Genomic DNA, 24,131 nt, shown 5'->3' on the forward strand with positions numbered 1-24,131 from the left:
GAATAAGAGTGCAGAGAAGGGCTTTAAATAGAGAAGCTGAAGCAGAAGATGAACTTATGCTCAGTGCCGTGCACAAGTAATGAAACAATGAATTTATAAGACTGATGACTGACGGTCAAAGTCAAGCTTGAAAATTTCCCATATCTTTCCCAAATTCATGTCTTAATTTAAGGACAACATTTTCATTGCAAGACGCTTCAATTAATTTGACAATGAAATGAAAATGTATCTTGAATGATAAGATTTTGACTTTCAGGGATCCAATTCACAGGTCAAATGTGTTGGTGTTACACATATTTAAAATTTCGAAGTGTCATTGGAACGATACAATTTTAATATTTATGATATTTTTTAAAATGTAAAATATATTAATTTGAAAAATATGATTATAATATTTGATTATTATACGCATTTACTATTAGTTTAAATTAATATTTTAAAATTAAGAGTGAAGAAAAGTTCCTTTAAGAGTAACTAAAATTTAGACATGAAAGGCTTAGTCATTCAAAATATCTCAGTAAAAAACATAAAAAAAATTAAATTGAAAAAAAAAATCAGCCTCGCACGATGCCGCAGGGCTCGTATGAGGCTTCCATGCAACCGTTAAGGCGCTTGCGTGAAGCCTTCGCACAGTTGCAAGGCCTTGCATGAGCAGTTCGGATCCTCTGTCCTTAAATTTCTCTGTCTTCGTGTCCCCTGCTGATCGGACGGACTAGATTACATCTCAAGACATCATGATATCCTTAAGATGTGTACAGTATCCTTGTGATGTGCAAGACATTCTTGAGATGTAATATGGTCTGTCCGATCGGTAAGAGGACACGGGGATAGAGAAATTTGGAGACAGAGGATCCGAAGGCGTTCACGAGGCCGTGAGGTCCTTGCGCGACCATTGTAGGGCTCATGCGAGGTCTCCATGCGGCCACAGAGGGACTTGCTCGAGGCCTTCGTGCTAGTGCAGGGCCTTGTGCAGAGCCTGTTAGTATCTATGTTGTGCTAATTGTCGGGCAAAAGGATATTTTGTTGGTGTCTCCCGGTACAACATTATATTTTAAATTACGATGTTAATCTTCACTCGAATCATTTAAACTTTATAAATACATTTCAATCTGAGATATATAATTCATTTAATAATATTTCCTTCGATCCCATCAATCCAGACCGTCCAAATTCAAATGGATGGGGTATATGTCGACCGTACATCATAACTCCGCATCGAAACAACCGGTTCGGATAAAGACCGACCTGAACCGGTTGCAGACGATAGAGCAGGAGGCAGCTGAAGACTTTCCTCTTTCTACCCGTTGAACTCTTCCCGACGTTGGGGGAGGTTAGGGAAGAGAAGACTCGTGAGGAAGGATCTTGGATTGAGGGAGAGATAGCGAAGAAATGGATCAGATAATGAACAAGGTGGGATCCTATTGGATCGGCAGGAGAGCGGACAAGGAGATCTCCTCCGTCGGCGACGACATCAACGTAAGTGCTACTTCAATCTGTCCCTGATAGCGATGGACACAATCGAAGGGCCGCTTTGTGTTTTGAATTGGTAGATTTTGAAACTATTTCTTGCTGTTGGCTTCTTAGTGAATTTCTTTTCTTTATTGAACAATTTATTGCTGGACAGTTCTAATCAATAAAGCAATTATTTTATATAATCTTCTTCGTAAAATTGCCAACTTTAGGAATTGGTGTTATGATTGAAAATTGACGTATTGATTGGCGATACTGAGTTTCAAGATAGATGATTTCCTGAAGAGAGATCTGAAAACACTGTGCTTGGTTTTTCAGTAACTTGAGGACTTTTAGGTTAAAACCGATGGAATGAATTAATCTAAAAATTCAGTTCAAGAAGAATAAGAAAGAGAATTTTGTTATTATTGTTGTGTAAAATAGGTGATAGCTTCTCTTAAAGAAAGGACCAAGTTAAAGAAAAGATTTGACTTGGTAAAACTTCAATCGAGCACTTTCGATAGGAATATCTTGCTCAGTGTAAGATTTAATTGGTAATTAAATATATAATGGAAAATAATAAAATAGTTTAATATAATGCTGATAGATAAAAATAAATTTTTTTTTTTTTTTTAAAAAAATCTAATAATCCCCACAAAATTCAAATGATACCTTTAAACAAATAAAAAAAATACATCAACTCAACTACTTAGATTTGATATACACTATGGTTAGTGAGGTGCTTTCAAAAATTTACTTAGTAGAATAGCTTTTGTTAGTAGATGTAGAGTGATACAGGTCTTGTACTATGCCACCTTTTGTTTGGTCCTTTATTGTTGATGCAAACTTAGTGCAGGTAGAATGATGGTATACCACCGTTTTCGACTAAGTCGAGGCTAGAGTTAGACTCTATCTCTTTAAAACGAATTTGCCCCGCACACGGTGCTCACGGAATACGACAATCGTCTCCCAAGATACAACGACTTTTATCTTGCGATAGTAGCACTGCAAATCGCAAGACCTCCGAACCGAGGAAGCTTCTTGAACTCTCCAATGCAAGAATGCAATGTTTGCTTTGCTTGGAAGGAAGTGAGTGAATGAATGAGTATGTGAGGGACTTTATTTATACATATGAAAGGGTTTAAGAACCTCTTGGTTCAATTAGATCTCATCCATCCATTTCAAAATGGGTGATGTAGATCACATCCTTTCCTAAGAGGCATACTACCTCTTCATTAGATGCACCCTTTAATCATCCAAAAGACATTTAAACCTTTTTGATTATTTTTCCATTTATATTTTCTAACAATCTCCCACATAAATGAAAATAATGCATGCATGTTATCACCTAAGGAGAGTTCAATCGATAAGTCAATGCATCGGGAGAGGTAGCTTGTGGCTTTGAACCTTCCGTAGTGGAATGCTATCGAGCATACTAGGCTGCGCAGTGAACGTGATGTCTTGAACTGCTCAGCTGTTTGTGTATACTAAGACAATAACATCCACAGAAAGATTTATCTCACTTACTTTGGGTTCTCATGATTGGTTCCGTTTTGGCCATGGATACTATCTTGGATTCATGAGTGTTTCATTGAAACGACCAGTTTTCACACTCACATAAGTGACACTTCTATCAAGAGTATCCTACCATACTCCACCTTATAAAGGTATAGAAGTCATTAAAAGCATAAGCTTATCCTCACTACATATGGTAGGACAGCACAAGTTCATCCTAGGATTGAGATAGAGATAATGATAATATATCTCGTGTGCTGTAACACAACTTCTGTAACTTCGTTGTCCTATTGAACCAAGATCTTAGGATCTCCAGTCAACAATGTTGGGTTACCGCTACAGTCGTTTTTAGTTGTAGATTTTTAATCTCATTCCTCTCGATGAGCAGTATACTTGATCTTGACTTAACTCCTTCGTAAGAGGATCTGCCAAATTATCTTTGGACTTGACATAGTTGATTGCAATCACTCCGTTTGAGATCAACTGCCTAATGGTATTGTGTCTACGACGTATATGTCGAGACTTACCATTATACATACTACTCTGTGTCCTTTCAATCGCTGATTGACTATCACAGTGTATAAGTACGGCGGGCACAGGTTTCGTCCAGCTCGGAATATCTTCCAAGAAATTCCACAACCATTCAGCTTCTTCAGCTGCTTTGTCTAATGCTATAAACTCGAATTCTATAGTTGACCGAGCTATGTATGTCTGCTTTGTGGATTTCCAAGATACCGCTCTTCCACCAATTGTGAATACATACCCACTAGTGGATTTGGAATCTTTTGTATCTGATATCCAATTAGCATCACAATATCCTTCTAAGACAGCGGGATATTTTCCGTAATGTAATCCATAATTCATAGTATATTTCAACTATCTAAGAACTTACATCAATGCTTTCCAATGGGTGTCGTTTGGATTACTCGTAAAACGACTCAGCTTGTTGACCGTACAGACAATATCCAGACGTGTACAGTTTGTGAGATACATTAAGCTGCCTATTATCCGAGAATATTCCAATTGCGATATGGGTTCACCATGGTTTTTCGCTAAATGTTGACTTAAATCCATAGGTGTTTTCACTGTAGAGAGATCGTTCGCATTGAACCTTTTCAATACTGACTCTATATAATGGGATTGTGTCAAAACTATCCCATCGGATGTCCTGAGAATTTTAATTCCCAATATAACATCTACTAGACCCATGTCTTTCATATCGAAATTCTTGGTCAACATTTTCTTTGTACTCATGATTACTGCCCATTATAAGCATATTGTCTATGTATAGACAGATCATTACGTGACCTTTAAGTATGTTTTTGACATAAATACATTTGTCACATTCATTTATTTTGGATTCGTTTGACAGCATTATTTTGTCAAATTTTTCGTGCAATTGTTTAGGCGCTTGTTTAAGTCCATACAACGACTTAATAAGTCGACACACCTTTTCTTGGAGCTACGAACCCCTCGGGTTGCTCCATATAGATTTCTTCTTCCAACTCACCATTTAAGAACGCAACCTTGACATCCATTTGGTGTATTTCAAGGTCATTCAGTGCTGCGATGGTTATCAACACTCGTATGGATGTAATCCTTGTCACCGGTGAGTAGGTATCAAAATAGTCAAGGCCTTCCTTTTGCTCGTACCCTTTGGCTACAAGTCTGGCCTTATACTTTTCAATTGATCCATCAGCTTTATACTTGCGTTTTAGTATCCACTTACAACCTAATGGTTTGATACCAGAAGGAAGGTCTACTAGTTCTCAAGTATAGTGATTCATGATGGACTCGATTTCATTATTGACGGCTTCTTTCCACATTGGGGTGTCGGGACTAGAGAGAGATTCGCTTAATGTTCTTGGGTCCATTTCCGACATAAAAGTCATGAAGTCTGGCCCGAACAATTTCTCAACTCTAGCTCGTTTGCTCCGACGTTGCTCTTCGCTTTGATTGTCAATAGTCCTTTTACGACAACTAAGTTCAGAAACGTAATTTTCGTTAAAACTTCCGTTGTTATCACTTTAAACGTTTCCCTTCTTATTTGGGAATATGTTTTCAAAGAATATCGCATTCCGAGATTCTGTGGTTGTTCCCATATGAATATCAGGAATGTTTGACTTGTGAACTATGAATCGATATGCACTACTGTTATGAGGATATATGACAAATATCGCATCGAACGTTTTAGGTCCGATCTTTACTTACTTTGACTTAGGTACTTCGACCTTTGCTAAGCCCCCCCCAATACCTTTAGGTATTTGTACGATGGCTCGTGGTCTTTCCATAGTTCATATGGTGTTTTATCGTTTTTCTTGTGAGGGATTTTGTTGCGAATGTGGTTTGCTGATAGTATAGCTTCCCCCCACAAGTTCTGGGGTAAGCATGAATTTATCAACAAGGTATTCATCATTTCTTTTAGTATCCGATTTTTACGTTCGGCAACACCATTTGATTAAGGCGAGTAAGGTGCCGTTGTTTGATGGATAATGCCAGATTCTGAACAAAACTCATCAAACGGTGCACCATATTCTCCTTCTCTATCGCTACGAATTATTTTAATTCGTTTATCAAGTTGATTTTCAACTTCTGTTTTATAGGTTCTGAAAGCTTCTAAGGCTTCATCTTTACTTCTTAAAAAAAAGACATAACAGAACCTCGTGCAGTCATCGATAAAAGTAATAAAATACTTTTTACCTCTAGTATGCACGAATTTTAAGTCACATAGATCACTATGTATTAACTCTAAAGGAGTTGTTGACCTTTCCACCGAATGAAAAGGTAGTCTCGTCATTTTTGCTTCCACACACACTTCACATTTGTGTGTTTCGTCAACATTGATGTTTGGTAATAAATTTAACTTGACGAGACGTTTCAGAGTATTATTATTGACATGCCCAAGTCGATCATGCCACAAATTAAAACACTCAACAACATAGTTGGAAGTTTTTATTTTATTATCATCAAATTCACGGTGTACAGTCATTACAACCATTTTGAACAGACTCTGTTTTAAGTACCCTTTACCTACGAATACACCATTTTTCGTAAGTACAAAGTTGTTTGACTGGAAAACTAGTCTGAAACCGGTCTTAACAAGTGCTGATCCAGAAACTAGGTTTTTCCTAATGTCAGGAACATGGAGCACATCAATGAGCATTAGCTCTTTCCTAGACGCCATTTTCAGAACAACTTTCCCGAGTCCGACAATCAGGGATGTCATGGAATTGCCCATATAGAGCTTTCTTCCACTTATCGGAGTATACTTGGAGAACATCGCCTTATCAAAACAAATATGACGGGTTGCTCCAGTATCGATCTACCACTGCTTCGGGTTATCCACCACCGTGTTGGCTTCAAACACGACCGCAGTGAGATCCAATTCCATGTCGTCAGAAGTTACGACTTGGTTCGCAACATCCTTCTGACTCTTGGTTGGTTTCTTCGGGCATCTGCAATCCTTGGACATGTGTCCTGGCTTTCCGCAGTTGTAGCATGTGCCCTTGAATTTCTTGCCTTGAGCATTCTTTTTGGATTGCTTTGGCTTTTGGCTCAGCCAGGTTGGACATCTCATCGATTGCCCGCTTCGTTCCTCTGGAGTCGGACATCTTTCGATTATCTTCCTCTATTCGTAGCCTCAGGATTAGGTCTTCAAGTCCCATCTCCTTTTGCTTGTGCTTTAGGTAAATTTTGAAATCCTTTCACGACGGAGGGAGTTTCTCGATTACCGCGGCTACTTTGAACGACTCGTTCAGCTTCATGCCTTCGACATCCAGATCATGCATTATCAGTTGCATGTCTTGGACTTGAGATGTTACACCCTTGGAATCCAACATTTTGAAATCCAGAAACCGGCCGACGATGAATTTCTTCAACCTGGCGCTTTCGGTTTTGTATTTCTTTTCAAGTGACTCCTATAGAGATTTTGCTGTCTCTATTGAACAATACATGTTATACAACGCGTTGTCGAATGCGTTGAGAACGTAGTTACGACGCAGGAAATCTCCGTGCGACCATGCGTCGCATGCAACCTTACTATCGGAATTTCCTTCCGTAGTGGCTGGCAGGTCTTCATGCAAAAATCGTACGAGGTTTAATGTTGTCAGGTGGAACAACATCTTCTGCTGCCATGTTTTGAAGTCGGTTCTGTTGAACCTTTCCAGCTTCTTTCCGGTTGGAACGGCGGTTGGAACGTCGTTGATTCCAACCATCAGTTTGCACGAAGAAAATTCGTCTTAAAAATGTTGGGTCCTTTATTGCTGATGCAAATTGAGTGCACGCAGAATGATGGTATACCACCGTTTTCGGCTAAGTCGAGACTAGAGTTAGACTCTATCTCTTTAAGACGAATTTGCCCCGCATACGGTGCTCACGGAATACGACAATCGTCTCCCAAGATACAACGACTTTTATCTTGCGATAGCAACATTGCAAATCGCAAGACCTTCGAACCGAGGAAGCTTCTTGAACTCTCCAATGCAAGAATACAATGGTTGCTTTGTTTGGAAGGAAGTGAGTGAATGAATGAGTATGCGAAAGTCTTTATTTATACATATGAAAGGGTATAAGAACCTCTTGGTTCAATTAGATCTCATCCATCCATTTCAAAATGGGTGATGTAGATCGCATCTTTTCCTAAGAGGCATACTATCTCTTCATTAGATGCACCCTTTAATCATCCAAAAGACATTTAAATCTTTTTAATTATTTTTCCATTTATAATTTCTAACACCTTTTAACCCAGCTTCTTCCATTAATTGCTAATATGGGAGGGCCCCTACTAAGGATGTTTGTAGAAACACATTTTATAAAAATGATCACTTTAAGTCGCTTATAGAGTTATAGATTCCTCTAAATATAAGTAGAATGCATCACGATAAGAATAGGGTATGGATATATGTGTACCTAATAAGTTTAGCGACAGAGAAGGATTTAGAGAAAAAAGAGAAAGAGGATTTTGTTATTATTGTGTAAAATAGGTGAATGGCTTCTCTTAAAGAAAGGACCAAGTTAAAGAAAAGATTTGACTTGGTAAAACTTCAATTGAGCACTTTCAATAAGAATATAATTTAATTATTACAATAACAACAATAACCAAGCCTTTTCCCACTAGGTGGGGTCGGCTGTATGAATCCTTTTACGCCATTGAGCTCTATCTCTTATTATATCATCATCTATATTTAAATAAATTTTATCTTGTTTTATTGATGCTAACCGAGTCTTTTTTGGTCTTCCTCTTCCTCGTTTGATATGCATGTTTATCATAGTTTCACATCGCCTAACTGGAGCATTTATTGGTCGTCTAAGTACATGTCTGTACCATCTTAAACGTGCCTCTCGGAGTTTGTCCTCAATAGATGCAACTCCGACTTTCTCTCTAATACTCTCATTCCTTATTTTGTCTATCTTCGTATGTCCACACATCCACCTTAACATCCTCATCTCTGCAACTCTCATCTTATGCTCATGTGCTCGAGTCATAGCCCAACATTCAGCTCCATATAATATAGTAGACCTAACTGTTGTTTTATAGAACTTACCTTTAAGTTTAAGAGGTACTTTATGGTCACATAAAACACCCGACGCTCCCCTCCATTTCACTCATCCTGCTTGTATTCTATGTAAGACCTCTCTCAATCCCTCCATCATTTTGTAAAAATGATCCTAAATATTTAAATCTCTCGGTTCCGGACAACTCGTCCTCTCCTATCTTAACAATTGTTTTATTACTTCTAATATTGCTAAACTTAAATTCCATATATTCTGTCTTTAATCTACTAAGCTTAAAACCTTTCCCTTCTAGTGTTTCCCTCCAAGATTCTAGCTTAGCATTTACTCCTTCACGTGTCTCATCTACCAAAATAATATCATCTGCAAACAACATGCACCACGGTACTGTGTTTTGAATGTGCGCAGTGAGTTCGTCCATAATTAGTGTAAAAAGATAGGGACTTAGGGTTGATCCTTGATGTAACCCTATCTTTATTGGAAATGCTTCAGTTACTCCACCTGAAGTCTTTATTCCGGTCGTTACATCCTCATACATATCCTTAATTAGTTCAATATATGTTACGCTAACACCTCTCTTTTCTAAAATTCTCCATATAATTTCTCTTGGGACTCTATCATAAGCTTTTTTTAAGTCAATGAATACCATGTGTAGATCTTGTTTTTGCTCCCGATATTTTTCAATTAATTATCTAAGGAGATGTATAACTTCTATTGTCGACCTTCCAGGCATGAACCCAAATTGATTTTCTGTCACTGTGGTTTCCTTCCTTAATCTTTTTTCTATTACTTTTTCCCAAAGTTTCATAGTATGACTCATTAGTTTAATACCCCTATAGTTTGCACAATTTTGTATGTCTCCCTTGTTCTTATATAAGGAAACTAGAGTACTTATCATCCATTGATCAGACATTCTTTTCGTTTTCAATATCATGTTAAATAATTTTGTAAGTCATTCAATACCTTGTTTCCCTAAGCACTTCCATACCCCTATCAGAATATTATCTGGTCCAACGACTTTTCTATTGTGCATCTCATTTAAAGTTTGTTTTACTTCTGAAGTTTGAATTCTACGATAAAAATTAAAATTTCTATGCTCATTTGACCTAATTAAATTGCCTAAGTTAAGTTGGTCACCTAAACCTTCATTAAAAAGTTGATGAAAGTACCTCTTCCACCGCTCTTTTATTTCTCCATCATTACTAATATCCTATTACATTCATCTTTAATACATTTTATTTGGCTAAGATCTCTTGTTTTCCTTTCTCTTACTTTAGCTATTCTATAAATGTCTCTTTCCCCTTCTTTTGTATCCAATTTTCGATATAACTGTTCAAAAGTTTCATTTTTTGCTTCACTCACTACTTTCTTAGCTTCTTTCTTGGCTATTGTATATTTTTTTAAGTTTTCCTCATTCTTACAAATATATAATTCCTTATAAGCTATTCGTTTTTCTTTCACTTTCTCTTGTATTTTCTCATTCCACCACCAAGATTCTTTACTTAGTGGTGCATGTCCCTTTGACTCACCGAATACACTCTTAGCTACTATTTTCAACTTTGATACCATCTTATCCCATATTGTATTAGAGTCATCGTATATTTCACCTAATGCTTGTACTTTTACCTTCTCCTTAAATATATTTTGTTTCCTATCCTTTAACTTCCACCACTTAATTCTAGGAATTGTATATATTTTCTTTCTATTGATACTATGTTTGAGGCGTATATCCAACACTACTATCCTATGTTGGGTAGTTAAGCTTTCTTCAGGGATGACTTTGCAATCTTTACAAATCTTTCTATCCTTCTTCCTAACCATAAGAAAGTCAATTTGTAATTTATTATTCTCACTTTTGAATATGACTAAGTGTTCTTCTCTTTTCTTAAAAAATGTATTAGCTAATATAAGGTCATATGCTATTGCAAAATCTAATATAGTTTTCCCTTCCTCATTCCTCGTTCCAAACCTATAACTCCCATGTACTCTATCATATTCCTCACTTTTCACTCCAACATGTCCATTTAGATCACCTCCTATTAAAATCATTTCATTTGGTGAAATATTTTGTAATATTTCATCTAAGTCCTCCCAAAACCTTGATTTGGTAGCTTTATCTAATTCTACTTGTGGTGCATATACGCTAATTATGTTCATAGTTTCTTTCGCTACTATTATCTTAAGGGCTATAATTCTATCCCCTTTTCTAACTACTCCTACAACTTCATCCTTTAACAAATTATCTACAATGATACTCACTCCATTTCTTGTTTTACTTTTTCTAGTGTACCATAACTTGAAACCTGAGTTCTCTATCATCTTTGCCTTCTCGCCTATCCATTTTGTTTCTTGTACACACAAAATACTAATTTTTCTCCTAATCATCATATCTACTACCTCCATTGATTTACCAGTGAGAGCTCCTATATTTCATGTTCCAAATCTTAGATTATTAGTTTTCCTATCATATATGTTCTTATCTAACCTATGGTGTGAGAACTTTTGCCTATTTAACACTACACCGTTCTCATGGAGATGTAGCGGTCCTTGCTGAGACGTTACAGTCGAACCCTGTAACGCGAACTTTTGTATATTTATCACTACACCCGAGTTCTGGAGATGTAGCGGTCCTTGCCGAGTCGTTACAGTCGGACCCTGCAACGCGTTCCTTCCGGGGAACAACCTAGCATTAGCACAATAGCACAATAATTTAATTATTAATTAAATATATAATAGAAAATAATAAAATAGTTTAATATAATGCTGATATATATATATATATATATATATATATATATATATATATATATATATATATATATATATATATATATATATTTTAAAAAAATAGAAATTCTAATAATCCCCACAAAATTCAAATGATACTTTTAAACAATTCTACTACTTAGATTTAATATACACTATGGTTAGTGAGGTGCTTTTAGAAATTTACTTAGTAGAATAGCTTTTGTTAGTAGGTGTAGAGTGATGCAGGTCTTGTACTATGCCACCTTTTAACCCAACTTCTTCCATTAATTGCCATGCATAAGTACAACTGTACAAATATTCTAATATGGGAGAGCCCCTACCAAGGATATTTGTAGAGACATTTTATAAGAATGATCACTTTAAGTTGCTTTTAGAGTTATAGATTCCTCTAAATATAAGTAGAATTCATCACCATAATAATAGGGTATGGATATATGTGTACACCTATTTGATCAATTAGTTGGCTTGTAATTACCTCATTAAACCTCCTTCAGGTCATCGCCTATTGCAGAGGTTGAAATGCCACCATTTGAAGGGTTATTGTGGATAAATCTGCATTCCCATCAAAGAATTAAGATCATTATCCCATTATATATACTTAAAATTTTAACACGTGCACACATTTAACATGACAAGTAGAATAAAGAATATGCTTTTAAAAGAGATAATGCATGATATTTTATTCATGATTACAATCAAAATTGTAAATCATGCAAAATTAAATATTCAAATAAATGATATGTGCCCTTGCATTTTAATCATCATGAACAATGCTCTATGCCCTAGAGTCTGCCTTGTATTAGACCTTCATCCATCGACTGCACCAAGCTCCTGGAGCTCGATTCATGTCATTAAATCATCCATCCATACAAGTCCACCTTGTTCTGTGTTGCCCTAAAGTACTCCTCGCGTCAAGCCTTCATTGAACCATCAAAGTCTCCAACTCTGTTCCATGCCATCTAATTCTCGATGCGTATGAATATCCTCATTTCAAGCCATAAAACCATTGGAAACATGATCTCCATGATCACAATTGCAACTATTTAATGCTTGATGTCGTAGAGTCCACCTTGTGTCAGGTCTTCAGTCTCCATACTTTCCTATCCTCCATGCCTATGAATTCATCTTGTATTGTACTGTTGATTCATTCAGCACAAACAATAATTTGACTGCATCAAGTTAACTAGGTCCTTGAGTCCTACATGTACTATTCTAAGTTCTGCTCAGTTGATGCACATATCAATATACGGTTAAAACCAAACTTAAACCCTACTGCCAAAAACTGAAAAACATGAGCAAATTTGACCACACATAAACATTATTTTCCTTGTATGATTGCTATATGCATTGCTCCAATATAACATATATCTCAAACTTGAGTTCATGTACTGTCATATTGGTCCCATTCCATTTCCGTTCCACCCTATAAGCCTCATCTCTACTAATTTGCATTTTTTCAATAATCTTAGCCACCCTCCACAAATCATTTTGTTCTGGCAACCCACTAACTGCAATTTCCAATCCCAGTAATTCCTTTATGTCTCCATCTGTTTGTCATTTTTGTTCATAGCTGTTGCATATACTTTTTCCATCTCGCTGTAAAGCAATTTATCCTTCCATCATCTGTCTTTCCAGAATCTGATAGTTATGCCATTTCCTGCAGCAACTCTGATTCCTCGAACAAATAATTCCCTTACCAATAACAGATCCCTCCATGCATATGACTATCTAGAATTTGCCTTTGCTTCTTCTCATTAATGAGCATTGGCAAAGTAATTCTGGTAACCAATCTTCTCCAGGCTACAGTCTCTACAGTCTCATTTGTGTTAAGAATCCTCCACCACCACTAGCATAATAAACTTTTGTTTTGTATTTCAATGTCCTCAATTCCTAAGTCTCTTATCTATTTTAGTCTGGTAAGCACATCCCATTGGCCTAAAAATGTGATTATCCTCTAAAATTTCACCCATCCGTAAGAATATTCTTCTCAACTTGTCAATTTCTTTAGTCACCCATTTTGGAAAAGAAATATAAAAGCTTGGTATAACTGCAAGTGGCTTGAGCCATGGTTCAGCCTTCCCATTTACTAGCAATGCAGACTCATCAGTAGTCACAATCAGTTCCATCCATCTCATCCACCCTGGAGGAGAACCTAGCAAGTTTAAAATAAAAAACAAAATTTCCCTATTCACCATATCAAAAACTTTTTCATATTCACATATTTATCATGACTACCGCTAATCATTCTTTATGCACCTGCTGTTTGCATACAGAAGCATTATTTGGTACTTCTCAAGCAAGTTGATTGCCTGAGATGATCTTTTGTATCACCTGCTTCTGCATGTTTGCTAGAACTTTGGATATTAACTTTACAATGCTATTTTCTAGAGGGAACACTCTGAAATCTTTGGCATATTTAGCCCCTTCTTTCTTTGGTATCAGAGTTACCTTCTTTCTTTGGTATCAGAGTTATGAAGACAAAGTTGAGTCTTTCATATTCCAGGGTACCCTCATAAATCTTTAGAATATATCAAAATTGTCATTTTTCACATGTCCCTAAAATGAAATCATGAATTCTTTATTGAAGCCATCTGGTCTTGGGGGTTTCATTCTGCCCATATTTTTAACAGCCATTTCAACAACCGAGAAGGACTTTTCACTAATATATTTAGCAGTTGATTCTCCGTGTACAAGTTCAGTCAATACATATAGTAGTTGTTTCTTCTAGTTATGATTGCATCAATGATGCCATATCTTTTATTTCTTTGAGCAGTCACTCTCTAGCAGCATCGAAGGGGGAGCAAAATGGTTGGTAAATAAGTTCAAAGGTGCAGTCACTAAACTTCTGTGATGTTCCATTTTCTGTTATTTTTTTTCTTTTTCTCTGTGTGCGTTTGTCTGCAGATTTTGTTGTTTCAGAGATTTTATTTACTACTGATTTGATTGTCCACATGTCTGTATTTTCCTTCTACTGCAGATGAAATTCTCTCTTTATTTGTTTCTTTTAGGAATTTTTCATTTTGATTCATGAACTTTCTCTTTTAAAATCTTCTCTTATTCATTATATTTATGATGATATCCTTAATCCTTACCCTATTTGGCCATTGCTTATCCATTTCGTTTTTTCTCCTTTTTAGTCAAATTCGTCCTTAGGTTCACCAGCTTGCATACTTCTTTACTTATTGTTGCAGACTATTATTTAAATTATGCCTGAAGGTAATCATTTGCAGTGATTTGTGAAATGGTTTCATAAGACTTCTATTTTATCCAATAAGCCGCTAATCTAAACTAAATCTAACACCAGAAGCTACGAGGCCTCTCTCCATTCATGTTGCGGTCCAATCTTCTATATTGTTTCCTTAGTAGTTCAGATTAAAGTTTTGTTAGGATTAACTGACCTTCCTGCTTTAGCACAAGCTCGTTATGTTGCAAGTGGGCATTTATTTGCCACTTTCTGTTCAAGGTATTGGTGTTTTCTTGTTGAACAAATGCATCATGAAGAACTTGATTTCTTTCTTTCTTTTTTCCCAGGAAAGATGCAGAAACCACTAACTGATCTGCTGAAGGAATATGATTTGCCAATAGGCCTTTTCCCTCAAGATGCCACTCACTACGAGTTCAATGAAGAGACAAGGAAGCTGACTGTGTTCATACCTGAGGTATGTGAGGTTGGCTACAGAGATTCTTCGGTCTTGCGCTTTTCTACCACTGTGACAGGGTATTTGGAGAAAGGAAAGCTTTCGGATATTGAGGGAATCAAAACCAAAGTGCTGATTTGGGCAAAGGTGACTTGCTTATCCACTGAAGGTTCCAAAATTCACTTCACAACTGGTGTTAAGAAAACCAGGAGCCGCAGTGCATACGAGGTTCTTAGAGGTGGTATTGTGGTGGATAAATTTTAGGTTATGATATGGCTATATTGTCGTGTTGATAACTTACCATGCCCGAAAGAGATTCCTGGTATATTTAAGATATCTCTCTATCTACATTGATCTGGTTCTATTTGTAATTACTGGCGTGCAACTTATCTAGTATCTTTATGGATTGTGGTAATTAGAAATTAGATTATATTGCTGTGTTCTTGGAAAGTATGGCTTAATCACTATTAACTAATTGCCAGCAGCTTAGGCAGCGATCTTGGCCAGGACACTGACGAGCGGTGCATTACCTGCTACGGTAGGCTTCCCCGACCGCTGGGCTTCTAAGAAGAGCAGCGACTTGGTGAGAGCTTGGCCGTAATCCAATTGGCTAAACACCTGCTCTGCAAGGCACAACATCATCCCAACAACAACTTTGATCATCGCCATACTCGATCTATATCTCTTGATTGACCCGTAAAATTAAATGAATTAGTGGGTGTCTACGGGCCAACAACTTAACCACATTTATATTTGATGAGATAACTGATAAAATTTGGCCAAGGGAGAAGGCAACGACACTAATCTGATGATATCGTTATGATTTGAAATCTTAGGTTACCTTTTGATAAATGATTAATTTGTAATCATTTTCAAAACACAAGAATTATTTATTATTTTTACATTCTCCTTTATTCATTTAATTATTATTACCATTGATCATCTCCGGAATCTGAGTCAGACGGATTATCAGATGATGTGAAAGGAATGTTGACGGAGTTACGACATCTCGGAGGAGGGGGTGTGTTGAGATGGTTTCTATGTTAACCAAGTCGTTAGAAGTTCTCTGGTCAACGCTATCTGCAGTTAGCAATTGGGTTGTCCCCGTCTCTGATACTCCGAAGCTCGAGGCAGATTCAACGAATATATAAGTAACAGATTAATATGTATAATAACGAAATACACATAGACCATGAATAGAGAACGCACCCTAGTCCGGGGGCGCCCTCGGATGGGACGCTACTCGAGTGGTCGTGACCTGGAAGAGTAGATGACTCCGAGTCGGATGAAGAGCTGGATCTGATGAAGTGGAGCCGGATGCGGCACAGAGCCGGATGCGACCTCGGCACACATGTCGGGTTATAACATTGACACGCAGGCCGGACTAAGATATCGGCATGCAGGTTGGGATAAGACATCGGCACGTAGGCCGGGATAAGACATCAGCACACAAACCGAAATATGAAATCGGCTCGCTGGCTGGATAGCCACAACGATGTACAGGCTAAAACATCATATAGGCACGAAGGCAGAAACACCACAATGACATAGAGCCAGAACGGCGGTGGCCCAAGGGCCGAATCAGTGCTGAAAACATATGTCAACAGGGATCGGATACTGAATCAGCGTAGGAAATGTACGACAACACAGGCCAGAGGATGACAACGACTATGGGTGCCAGAAGGGAGGCATTGTCGGCAGTGGCGACACAGAGGCAGCGGTAAAAAGGGGGGAGAGGGGATTACTTTGGAAGCATAAACGATGCCAGATCTACGTTGAGAGCATCGACAGCCATGTCGACAACTGATGTCTACTCGTCGAGGGTCGTGGAGCGGCACTAAGGTTGTCACGGGAGCCACAGTAGGTGACTGGAGTGTAGCGGGGAATGAGGGAGAGTGGCGGCACGAGGCGGTCATGGCTACTCATGGTTGGCAGCGTCAGCAAGAGGGAGAAGCAGTGCTAGCAACAGCGTGGAGAAGAGAAAGGGGAGGAGGTTGCGACGTCGAGATAGGAAGCGGTGACGGCGTTCACGATGAAAGTCGCGTGGGTGAGGAGAAGGGGCGACCAAAGACGCCCGCCGACGAGAGGTGAGGGAGTGGGGTGCGGTGGCTTGTTGGCGAGGTGTCGACGAGAGCCTTCGGTGAGGCGGTGCCGATTGGAGGTGGCAGCATGCTTCCCTCGTGACCCTCCTGGTGGCGGAAGCAGAACCACGAAGAACCCCCCACCCAATCATCAACGCGATGAACAGTGTCACATAAAACCCCAAAAACCCTCCACATGTGAAAAGACCAAATTGCCCCTCCTCTTTTCCCTAATTTCCTCTAAGCCCTCTAGATATATGCACATCATAAGCCTCCCCTTCAAGTCTAGTTGAAAGAGGCGTAAGTTCTATTGACTAGACCCATCCAAACGAAAAGCGGAATCCGTCTTGAATGCAGAGTTCGATCCCTGGGCTTGTCGTATAACATTAAACAAATAGCGACGAACGTCAAGCACTTGGCAGAGCGACGAGTGAGATGCGAACGATGAGTGACGAGTGAGATGCAAACGATGAGCATTGGGCAGAGCGACGAGTGAGATGCGAACGATGAGCGTTGGGCAGAATGACGAGTGAGATGCGAATGATGAGCGCTCGGTAGAGCGACGAGTGAGATCCAAACGATGAGCGCTTGGCAGAGTGACGAAATGAGGTGTGAGAAATGAATGAGGTGAATGTCGACCAGGCCATAGGGAGAATGTCGAGCAAGTCGAAAGATGACAAGCAAAGGGTTCCGAGGGCATGACCGAAAAAATGGCGACTGATGCAAAGCGAACAACCGAGCAGATGACCAAGCGATACTGATCGGTCGACTAAGAGAAGGCCGACCGGGTGATCGAAAGAATGCCGAGTGGGCGCGAAGCCTGTGCGCTGGATAGATACGGAGCCTAAGATCAGATGAGAATGGGAGCAAAGCCCGTGGATCGAGCGCGAATGGGAGCAAAGGATCTGTGAGCTGAGTCCGACGCGGATCCCAAGAGACTGAAAGCGACCGAGAGCAGAGCCGATGGATTGGGTGCGAACGTGAGCAGAGCATGTGAATGGAGGGCTAATGGGAGCAGAACAATCAGGCGGTAATGTGAATGCCAAGCAAGGAGGAAAGCGGGTATCAACCGAGCAGCCAATGCTGGGCAAAACGATGAGTGAGACGTGAGGGACGAGTTCTGGGAAAAGCGGCAAGTGAGGCAAGAGTGGTGAGTGTCGGGCAGAGCGATGATTGAGATGCGAATGGTCAATGCTGGGCAGAGCGGTAAGTGAGTTGCAAACGATGAGTACCGGGCCAGTGCGGGGCAAAGCGATGAGTGGAGCGAGTGTGATGAGTACCGGGTAGAGCGGCGAGTGAGGCGAGTCCCTGACTAGGGAGGAACCCGTCCAACTTGTAGTTGATCGTGAGAGCCTGACCGGGAAGCCATTGGTCGTGGGAGCATGCTCACTTATAACTCACACTGGGAAGAGAGTCTGGAGCCCGACCGGGAGGTCGTTGGTCGCGAGAGCATGCTTGCTTATAACTCGCGCTGGGGCGAAAGTCTAGAGGCGTGAGAGCATGCTCACTTATAACTCGCACTGAGGTGAGAGTCTGGAGGCGTGAGAGCATGCTCACTTATAACTTGCGGTGGGGCGAGAGTCTGGAGGCATGAGAGTATGCTCACTTATAAGTCGCGCTGAGGCGAGAGTTTGGAAGCGTGAGAGCATGCTCACTTATAACTCGCGCTGGAGCGAGAGTCTGGATGCGTGAGAGCATACTCACTTATAACTCGCACTGGGGAGAGAGTCTAGAATCTGAACTGAGAATCTGACCAGGAAGCAATCAGGGGGCCTGCCCAGGACTTGATCTGGAGACCTGACCAGAAATGGGTCTAGAGGTCTGTCCAGGAATGGGTCTGGAGACCTGACCAGGGATGGATCTGGAGGTCTGACCAGGCATGAATCTGAAGACCTGACTAGGGATGAATCTGGAGGTCTGACCAGGTAGTGATTCAGACGAGTAATATCTGTGACTTGAAGGGATCGTGCTCGAGAACTTAGCTTAACGCTCCTGCGATCACAAAGTGCAATTCATAAGGCTTTAGTCAAATTTAATCCTTACTCTGATTTCGAGGAGCCACAAAGGCATCAAATTTGGAGCGACACTTCCCGTCGCCTTCTTCCTCGTTTCTCGAGGAAGTCGCATGGAATTTTCAATCTTCGAGGCATGTCCGGAATCTGAGTCAGATGAAGGCCGGGTGAGCTATTGCTGTCATTGATGGAGGGGCGACTGAGACACCTTTCTCGTATGCTCTTCCGAAAATGGACTCCCATGTGACGCTGACGGACGATGATGACTAAGTCGACGGTACCTGAGCTCTGCGCACACTCAGACAAGCACACGGGCGTTAGAGGCCAGAAATCAGAGAAAAAGTCCTCGGAGCAGGCCATTCGACGCTCAAGTCAGGTACTTTTTCCCCAGAAGAACAGTGTATGAAAGAGAAAGAAAGTAGAAGACAAGTGCGAATGTGCGAGAGAGCGTACCTGCGTAAGGGAGAGGACTTCCCTTTTTATATGACAGTGCGTACCTTCTGGAGCCTGACTGATGTCAGAAAATGTCGGGTGTCAGGATTTGTCGGGTGATGGAGTACATGTGACATCCTCCTGTAGCCTGAAGGAAGGTTCCATTCGCAGGTGACTGCAGACCGTTGGAATATTACCTGACACTTAGTAGTTATTCTCTGACAGGTAGTTACGATTCCCTAACCTTATTGTCCTGTAGCGCTTTCTGTTCCGACCGGGAAGGAATAGGACAATCCGGGTTGATCAGTCGGGTATAACACCTGGCATAACCTTGGGGGGTCGGGGCCGTGGAGAGATCATCCAAGCGCTGACCGGGAGTTTTAGCATACTGAGAGCACTGGGCCTAAGTACCACCAGGCCGTGAAAGCCCAACCTGTCAAATCCCGATTAGGTGTCATCCGACTGTCTACCCAGGTGTCTCAGATCTGGAGTTCCGGTTTGTGAGAACCCGACCGGGAATTAGGTTGCTGACGTCGTTCCCGAGTCTTACTTCCTCTTTCCATACCTGTTGACTGTCACATCCCTTTGATTTCGGACTGCCACGTCCCCTGGACTTCAGACTGCTACACCCCCTTAACTTCTGACTGCCACGTTCCCTTGACTTATGACTACCACGTCCCTTGGACTTCTGACTACCACGCCCCTTGACTTCGGACTGCCACGCCCCCTTGACTTTTGACTACCACGTCTCCTTGACTTCTGACTGCCACGCCCCCTTGACTTATGATTACCACGCCCCTTGACTTATGACTGTCACGCCCCCTTGACTTCGGACTGTCACACCCCCTTAACTTCGGACTGCCACGTCCCCTTGACTTCAGACTGCCACGTTCCCTTGACTACCACGTCCCCTTGACTTTTGACTGTCACACCCCTTTAACTTCTACTACCAATTCTTATCGCACTCCACCGTTATGCACCATATCAACCATCATTATTTTATTTTACTAGTGAGCGTACATACGTTTCATATTTCAAAATATAAGAAATCAATATTCTTATAATATGAGTAGATCCTTTGGATCACTTTTTACGGTCCAGGGTATGACCCCTTTACATGTATTGATGGGATGGAAGTAGGAAATAAGTAGGGGCCATCCATCTCATCAATGCATATAAAGGGACCATCCCCTGGACCGTAAAAACCGATCTAGAGGATCTGATCCCCATTTTTGTGGAATTAACTCTATAACTAAAAATGTATTAAAAAAAATAATACATGCCAATACTGTCAAAATAAAATATACGAATCTTTTACCAAGAATATTTCATTACAAAATTTAAAAATATAAATAAAGGAATATTGTTCGAATGGCAAAGAATGAAAAATTACTCAATTTACAATTCTTCAACATTTTAAATCGACACAATTATAGGATTTTTTTAATTACAATCTATTCAAAGATAATATATATAGTTAAAAAAGATTTTATTTATTTCTATCACAGCTACATTGTCAAATTAATATTTTACGAGTGTTTTTGGAAATGGTTTTATAGGACCAATCATATGTAATTCCCTACCAATTAATCATTTATCGAAAAGGAACCTAAGATTACAACTTGTATGGTTAACCATATTAGCGTCATTACCTTCTCCTTGGCCAACTTTTATTCGTCTCACGATCACCGCAGTATAAATGTGGTGGATCGGAGTTGCTGATTCATTCATTCTCAGATCAAAGAGAGAGATATCGATCAGTATGGCGATGATCAAAGTTGTCCTTGTGCTGATGTTGTGCCTTGCAGGGCAGGCGTTTAGCCAAATCGACTACGGCAACGCTCTCACCAAATCGCTGCTCTTCTTTGAAGCCCAGCGGTCGGGGAAGCTGCCGGCCAACCAGAGGGTGACTTGGCGCGGGGATTCTGCCATCGGAGACGGCAGTGAGGCCGGCGTAAGACTCAAATCCATAGCGTGCATATATAATTATAATTATTATTATTATTATCTTATATATATATTCTACGTGCATGTGTATGTATTTGTGCGGCCAGGTCGATCTCGCCGGAGGATATTACGACGCCGGCGACAACGTCAAGTTCGGCTTCCCGTACGCCTTCGCCGTAACCAGCCTGGCGTGGTCCGTCGTCGAATTTGGCTCCCAGCTTCAAGCCAAGAACGAGTTGAATAACGCGCTGGCCGCCGTGAAATGGGGGACCGACTACCTCCTCAAGGCTCACGCCGGTCCCCAACTTCTCTACGTCGAGGTCGGCGACGGCAACTCCGATCACGCATGCTGGCAGCGGCCGGAAGACATGACTACCCCGCGCACGGTTTATAAAATCGACGAAGCCAACCATGGTTCTGACGTCGCGGCCGAGACCGCCGCCGCATTGGCCGCCGCTTCAATTGCCTTCAAGTCTTCCAACGCTGGCTACTCTGCCACTCTCCTCAGCCATTCCAAGCAGGTCAAACTCTTTAATTATATTCTGTGCAACATTTATATATATATTCTCTAATTATATTAATATATTTTACACGTTCTTGGTGCAGCTATTCGATTTTGCGACGAACAACCGCGGTCTTTATCAGAACAGCGTCCCAGTGGCCGGCGCCTTTTACAGCAGCAGCGGAGATGATGTAATTAATCAGCTGCATGCATATGTTCTAAATTTAATAAATGATTAATTAATTACTAATTAAAAGCAATTATATATAATATTAATTATTAACAGGATGAAATAGTTTGGGCGGCCGCATGGCTACATCGGGCCACCGGAGATCGGGCCTACTTGGACATCATCGGTAGAGGAAACCCCGGCGGCGTGCGGACGATGTTCTCCTGGGACGACAAGTTCTTCGGCGCACAGCTCCTTGTCTCAAAGGCATACATGGACATATGATCACTCATCCGTATTTAATTTAATTTAAATTAAATTCAATTGTATTTACTGATCAAGATCTGCATGCGCACGTACGTGCAGCTGATCATGGAGGGAGTGGTTCCCAATGAGGGTTCATGGGCGGCCTACAAGAGCAACGCAGACGCCTTCATGTGCAACTTGGTGCAGAAGGGCAACGGCAACGTCAAGAAGAGCCCCGGCGGCCTCCTCTGGTTCAACCAATGGGCCAACAGCCAGTACGTCACCTCCAGCTCGCTTGGCCTCGTCTCCCACGCCGACCATATCACCGCCGCAAAGGGCGCTTGGCTCCAATGTCCCGGCGGCACTGTCTCTCCCCAACAACTCATCGACTTCGCTCGATCCCAGGTCAAAATTAATTAATTCAATCTATACTATTGGAATCAATCGATTAACATTTAGTTAGTGATCTCTTCTATTAATTAGATGGACTACCTTCTCGGTGCCAATCCGAGCCAGATGAGCTACATGGTGGGATTCGGTTCCAATTTCCCCCGGAAGGTGCACCACAGGGGTGCCTCCATTGTGTCCATCAAGGCCAACCGAAACCCCATCGATTGCAAGGGCGGGTTCGATTGGCTAAACAGTGGCTCCAACGATCCCAACGTGCTTGAGGGTGCCATCGTCGGCGGACCTGACGCAAACGATGCCTACTCTGACTCCAGAAACAACTTCCAGCAGGCAGAACCTTCCATAGGTGGTAACGCACCGCTCGTCGGTGTCTTGGCCAGGATCGCCGCCTAAGTAGCCGGCCCCGGCCGGCAATTAGCTAGTTAATGTTGATATTGTGTCCGCCGCGTCGATCAAATTGATGCTGTGAAGTGGCATGCATAAGTAGCGAAGTCGTTGGTCTAGCCATAGATTTAATTCCGAGTTAATAATTTCGTGCTCATCGAAATTGAATGTGACCGTATGAAACTTTTCAATGAATTATCTCATTTGCCTTTTAATTGATTACGGTTAATCTTAATTTACTAAATCTATCATGCCAGTAATTGATTATGTCAAAAATTATTTATTTAAATTTGAATTCAATAGCTAGGATGATGTACGTACGTTGAACAAGACGGGGAATCATTGGCGACCCTCTGTCTCCTAGGGATGTAAATGAACCAAGCGTTTGTGAATAAGTTTAGTGTTCAACTTGATAAGAGTTTATTTATGTTCGTTCAATATACGTAAGATTAATTAAACAAACAAACCTGAATAGCTCGTTAAGCTAAACAAACAAGCTTGAACACATATGTGTTCAGCTCGTTAACGTTCGTGAACAACGTTCATGAACAATGTTCACGAACCATATTCATTAATAAAATTCTTTTCAATATGCTAAATAAACAATAAAATAAAATAAATAAATAAATTTAAATTATCAAGCTCAATAACCAATCAAACTACTAAAAGTTTCAAACAATCAAACAAACTTGAATTGAAAGCTTGATAATATCTAAATGAACCAAGCTCAAGCAAAGCTTGAACCAAGCTTAAGCCAAGCTTGAACCAAGCTTAAGCCAAGCTTGAATTGAGAGCTTGATAACATCTAAATGAACCAAGCTTAAGCCAAGCTTCAAACAAGCTCAAACTCATAAAACATAAACCAAGCTAAGCTTGAACACTCATTTCAAAAGCTTGGTTAATTTTAAACTCAGCTCGGCTCGGCTTGGTTACCTTATCAAACAAGCTTGAACACCCCAAAGCTTGGCTCGACTCAGCTTGTTTACAACCCTACTCTCTCTCTCTCTCTCTCTCTCTCTCTCTCTCTCTCTCTATATATATATATATATATATATATATATATATAAG

General features: G+C 40.5%; 2 protein-coding genes across 2 annotated transcripts; both read left to right on the forward strand.

The window, feature by feature from the left end:
• Nucleotides 1-1,240: 1,240 nt before the first annotated feature.
• LOC121967557 (uncharacterized protein At5g01610-like) lies at nt 1,241-15,332 on the forward strand. The gene is made up of 3 exons (XM_042517861.1): nt 1,241-1,476; nt 14,018-14,072; nt 14,776-15,332. Exons 1-3 carry the CDS (start codon nt 1,390-1,392, stop codon nt 15,144-15,146), a joined length of 513 nt encoding a protein of 170 aa, XP_042373795.1. The 5' UTR covers nt 1,241-1,389; the 3' UTR covers nt 15,147-15,332.
• A 1,356-nt stretch (nt 15,333-16,688) lies between these two features.
• LOC122055181 (endoglucanase 13-like) lies at nt 16,689-23,072 on the forward strand. The gene is made up of 7 exons (XM_042616561.1): nt 16,689-16,969; nt 21,145-21,361; nt 21,462-21,875; nt 21,961-22,047; nt 22,143-22,292; nt 22,392-22,676; nt 22,755-23,072. The coding sequence occupies exons 1-7, from the start codon at nt 16,689-16,691 to the stop codon at nt 23,070-23,072; spliced, it is 1,752 nt and encodes a 583-aa protein (XP_042472495.1).
• Nucleotides 23,073-24,131: the final 1,059 nt, after the last annotated feature.

Source organism: Zingiber officinale, chromosome 3B, assembly GCF_018446385.1.
Source record: "Zingiber officinale cultivar Zhangliang chromosome 3B, Zo_v1.1, whole genome shotgun sequence".
Classification (NCBI taxonomy): domain Eukaryota; kingdom Viridiplantae; phylum Streptophyta; class Magnoliopsida; order Zingiberales; family Zingiberaceae; genus Zingiber; species Zingiber officinale.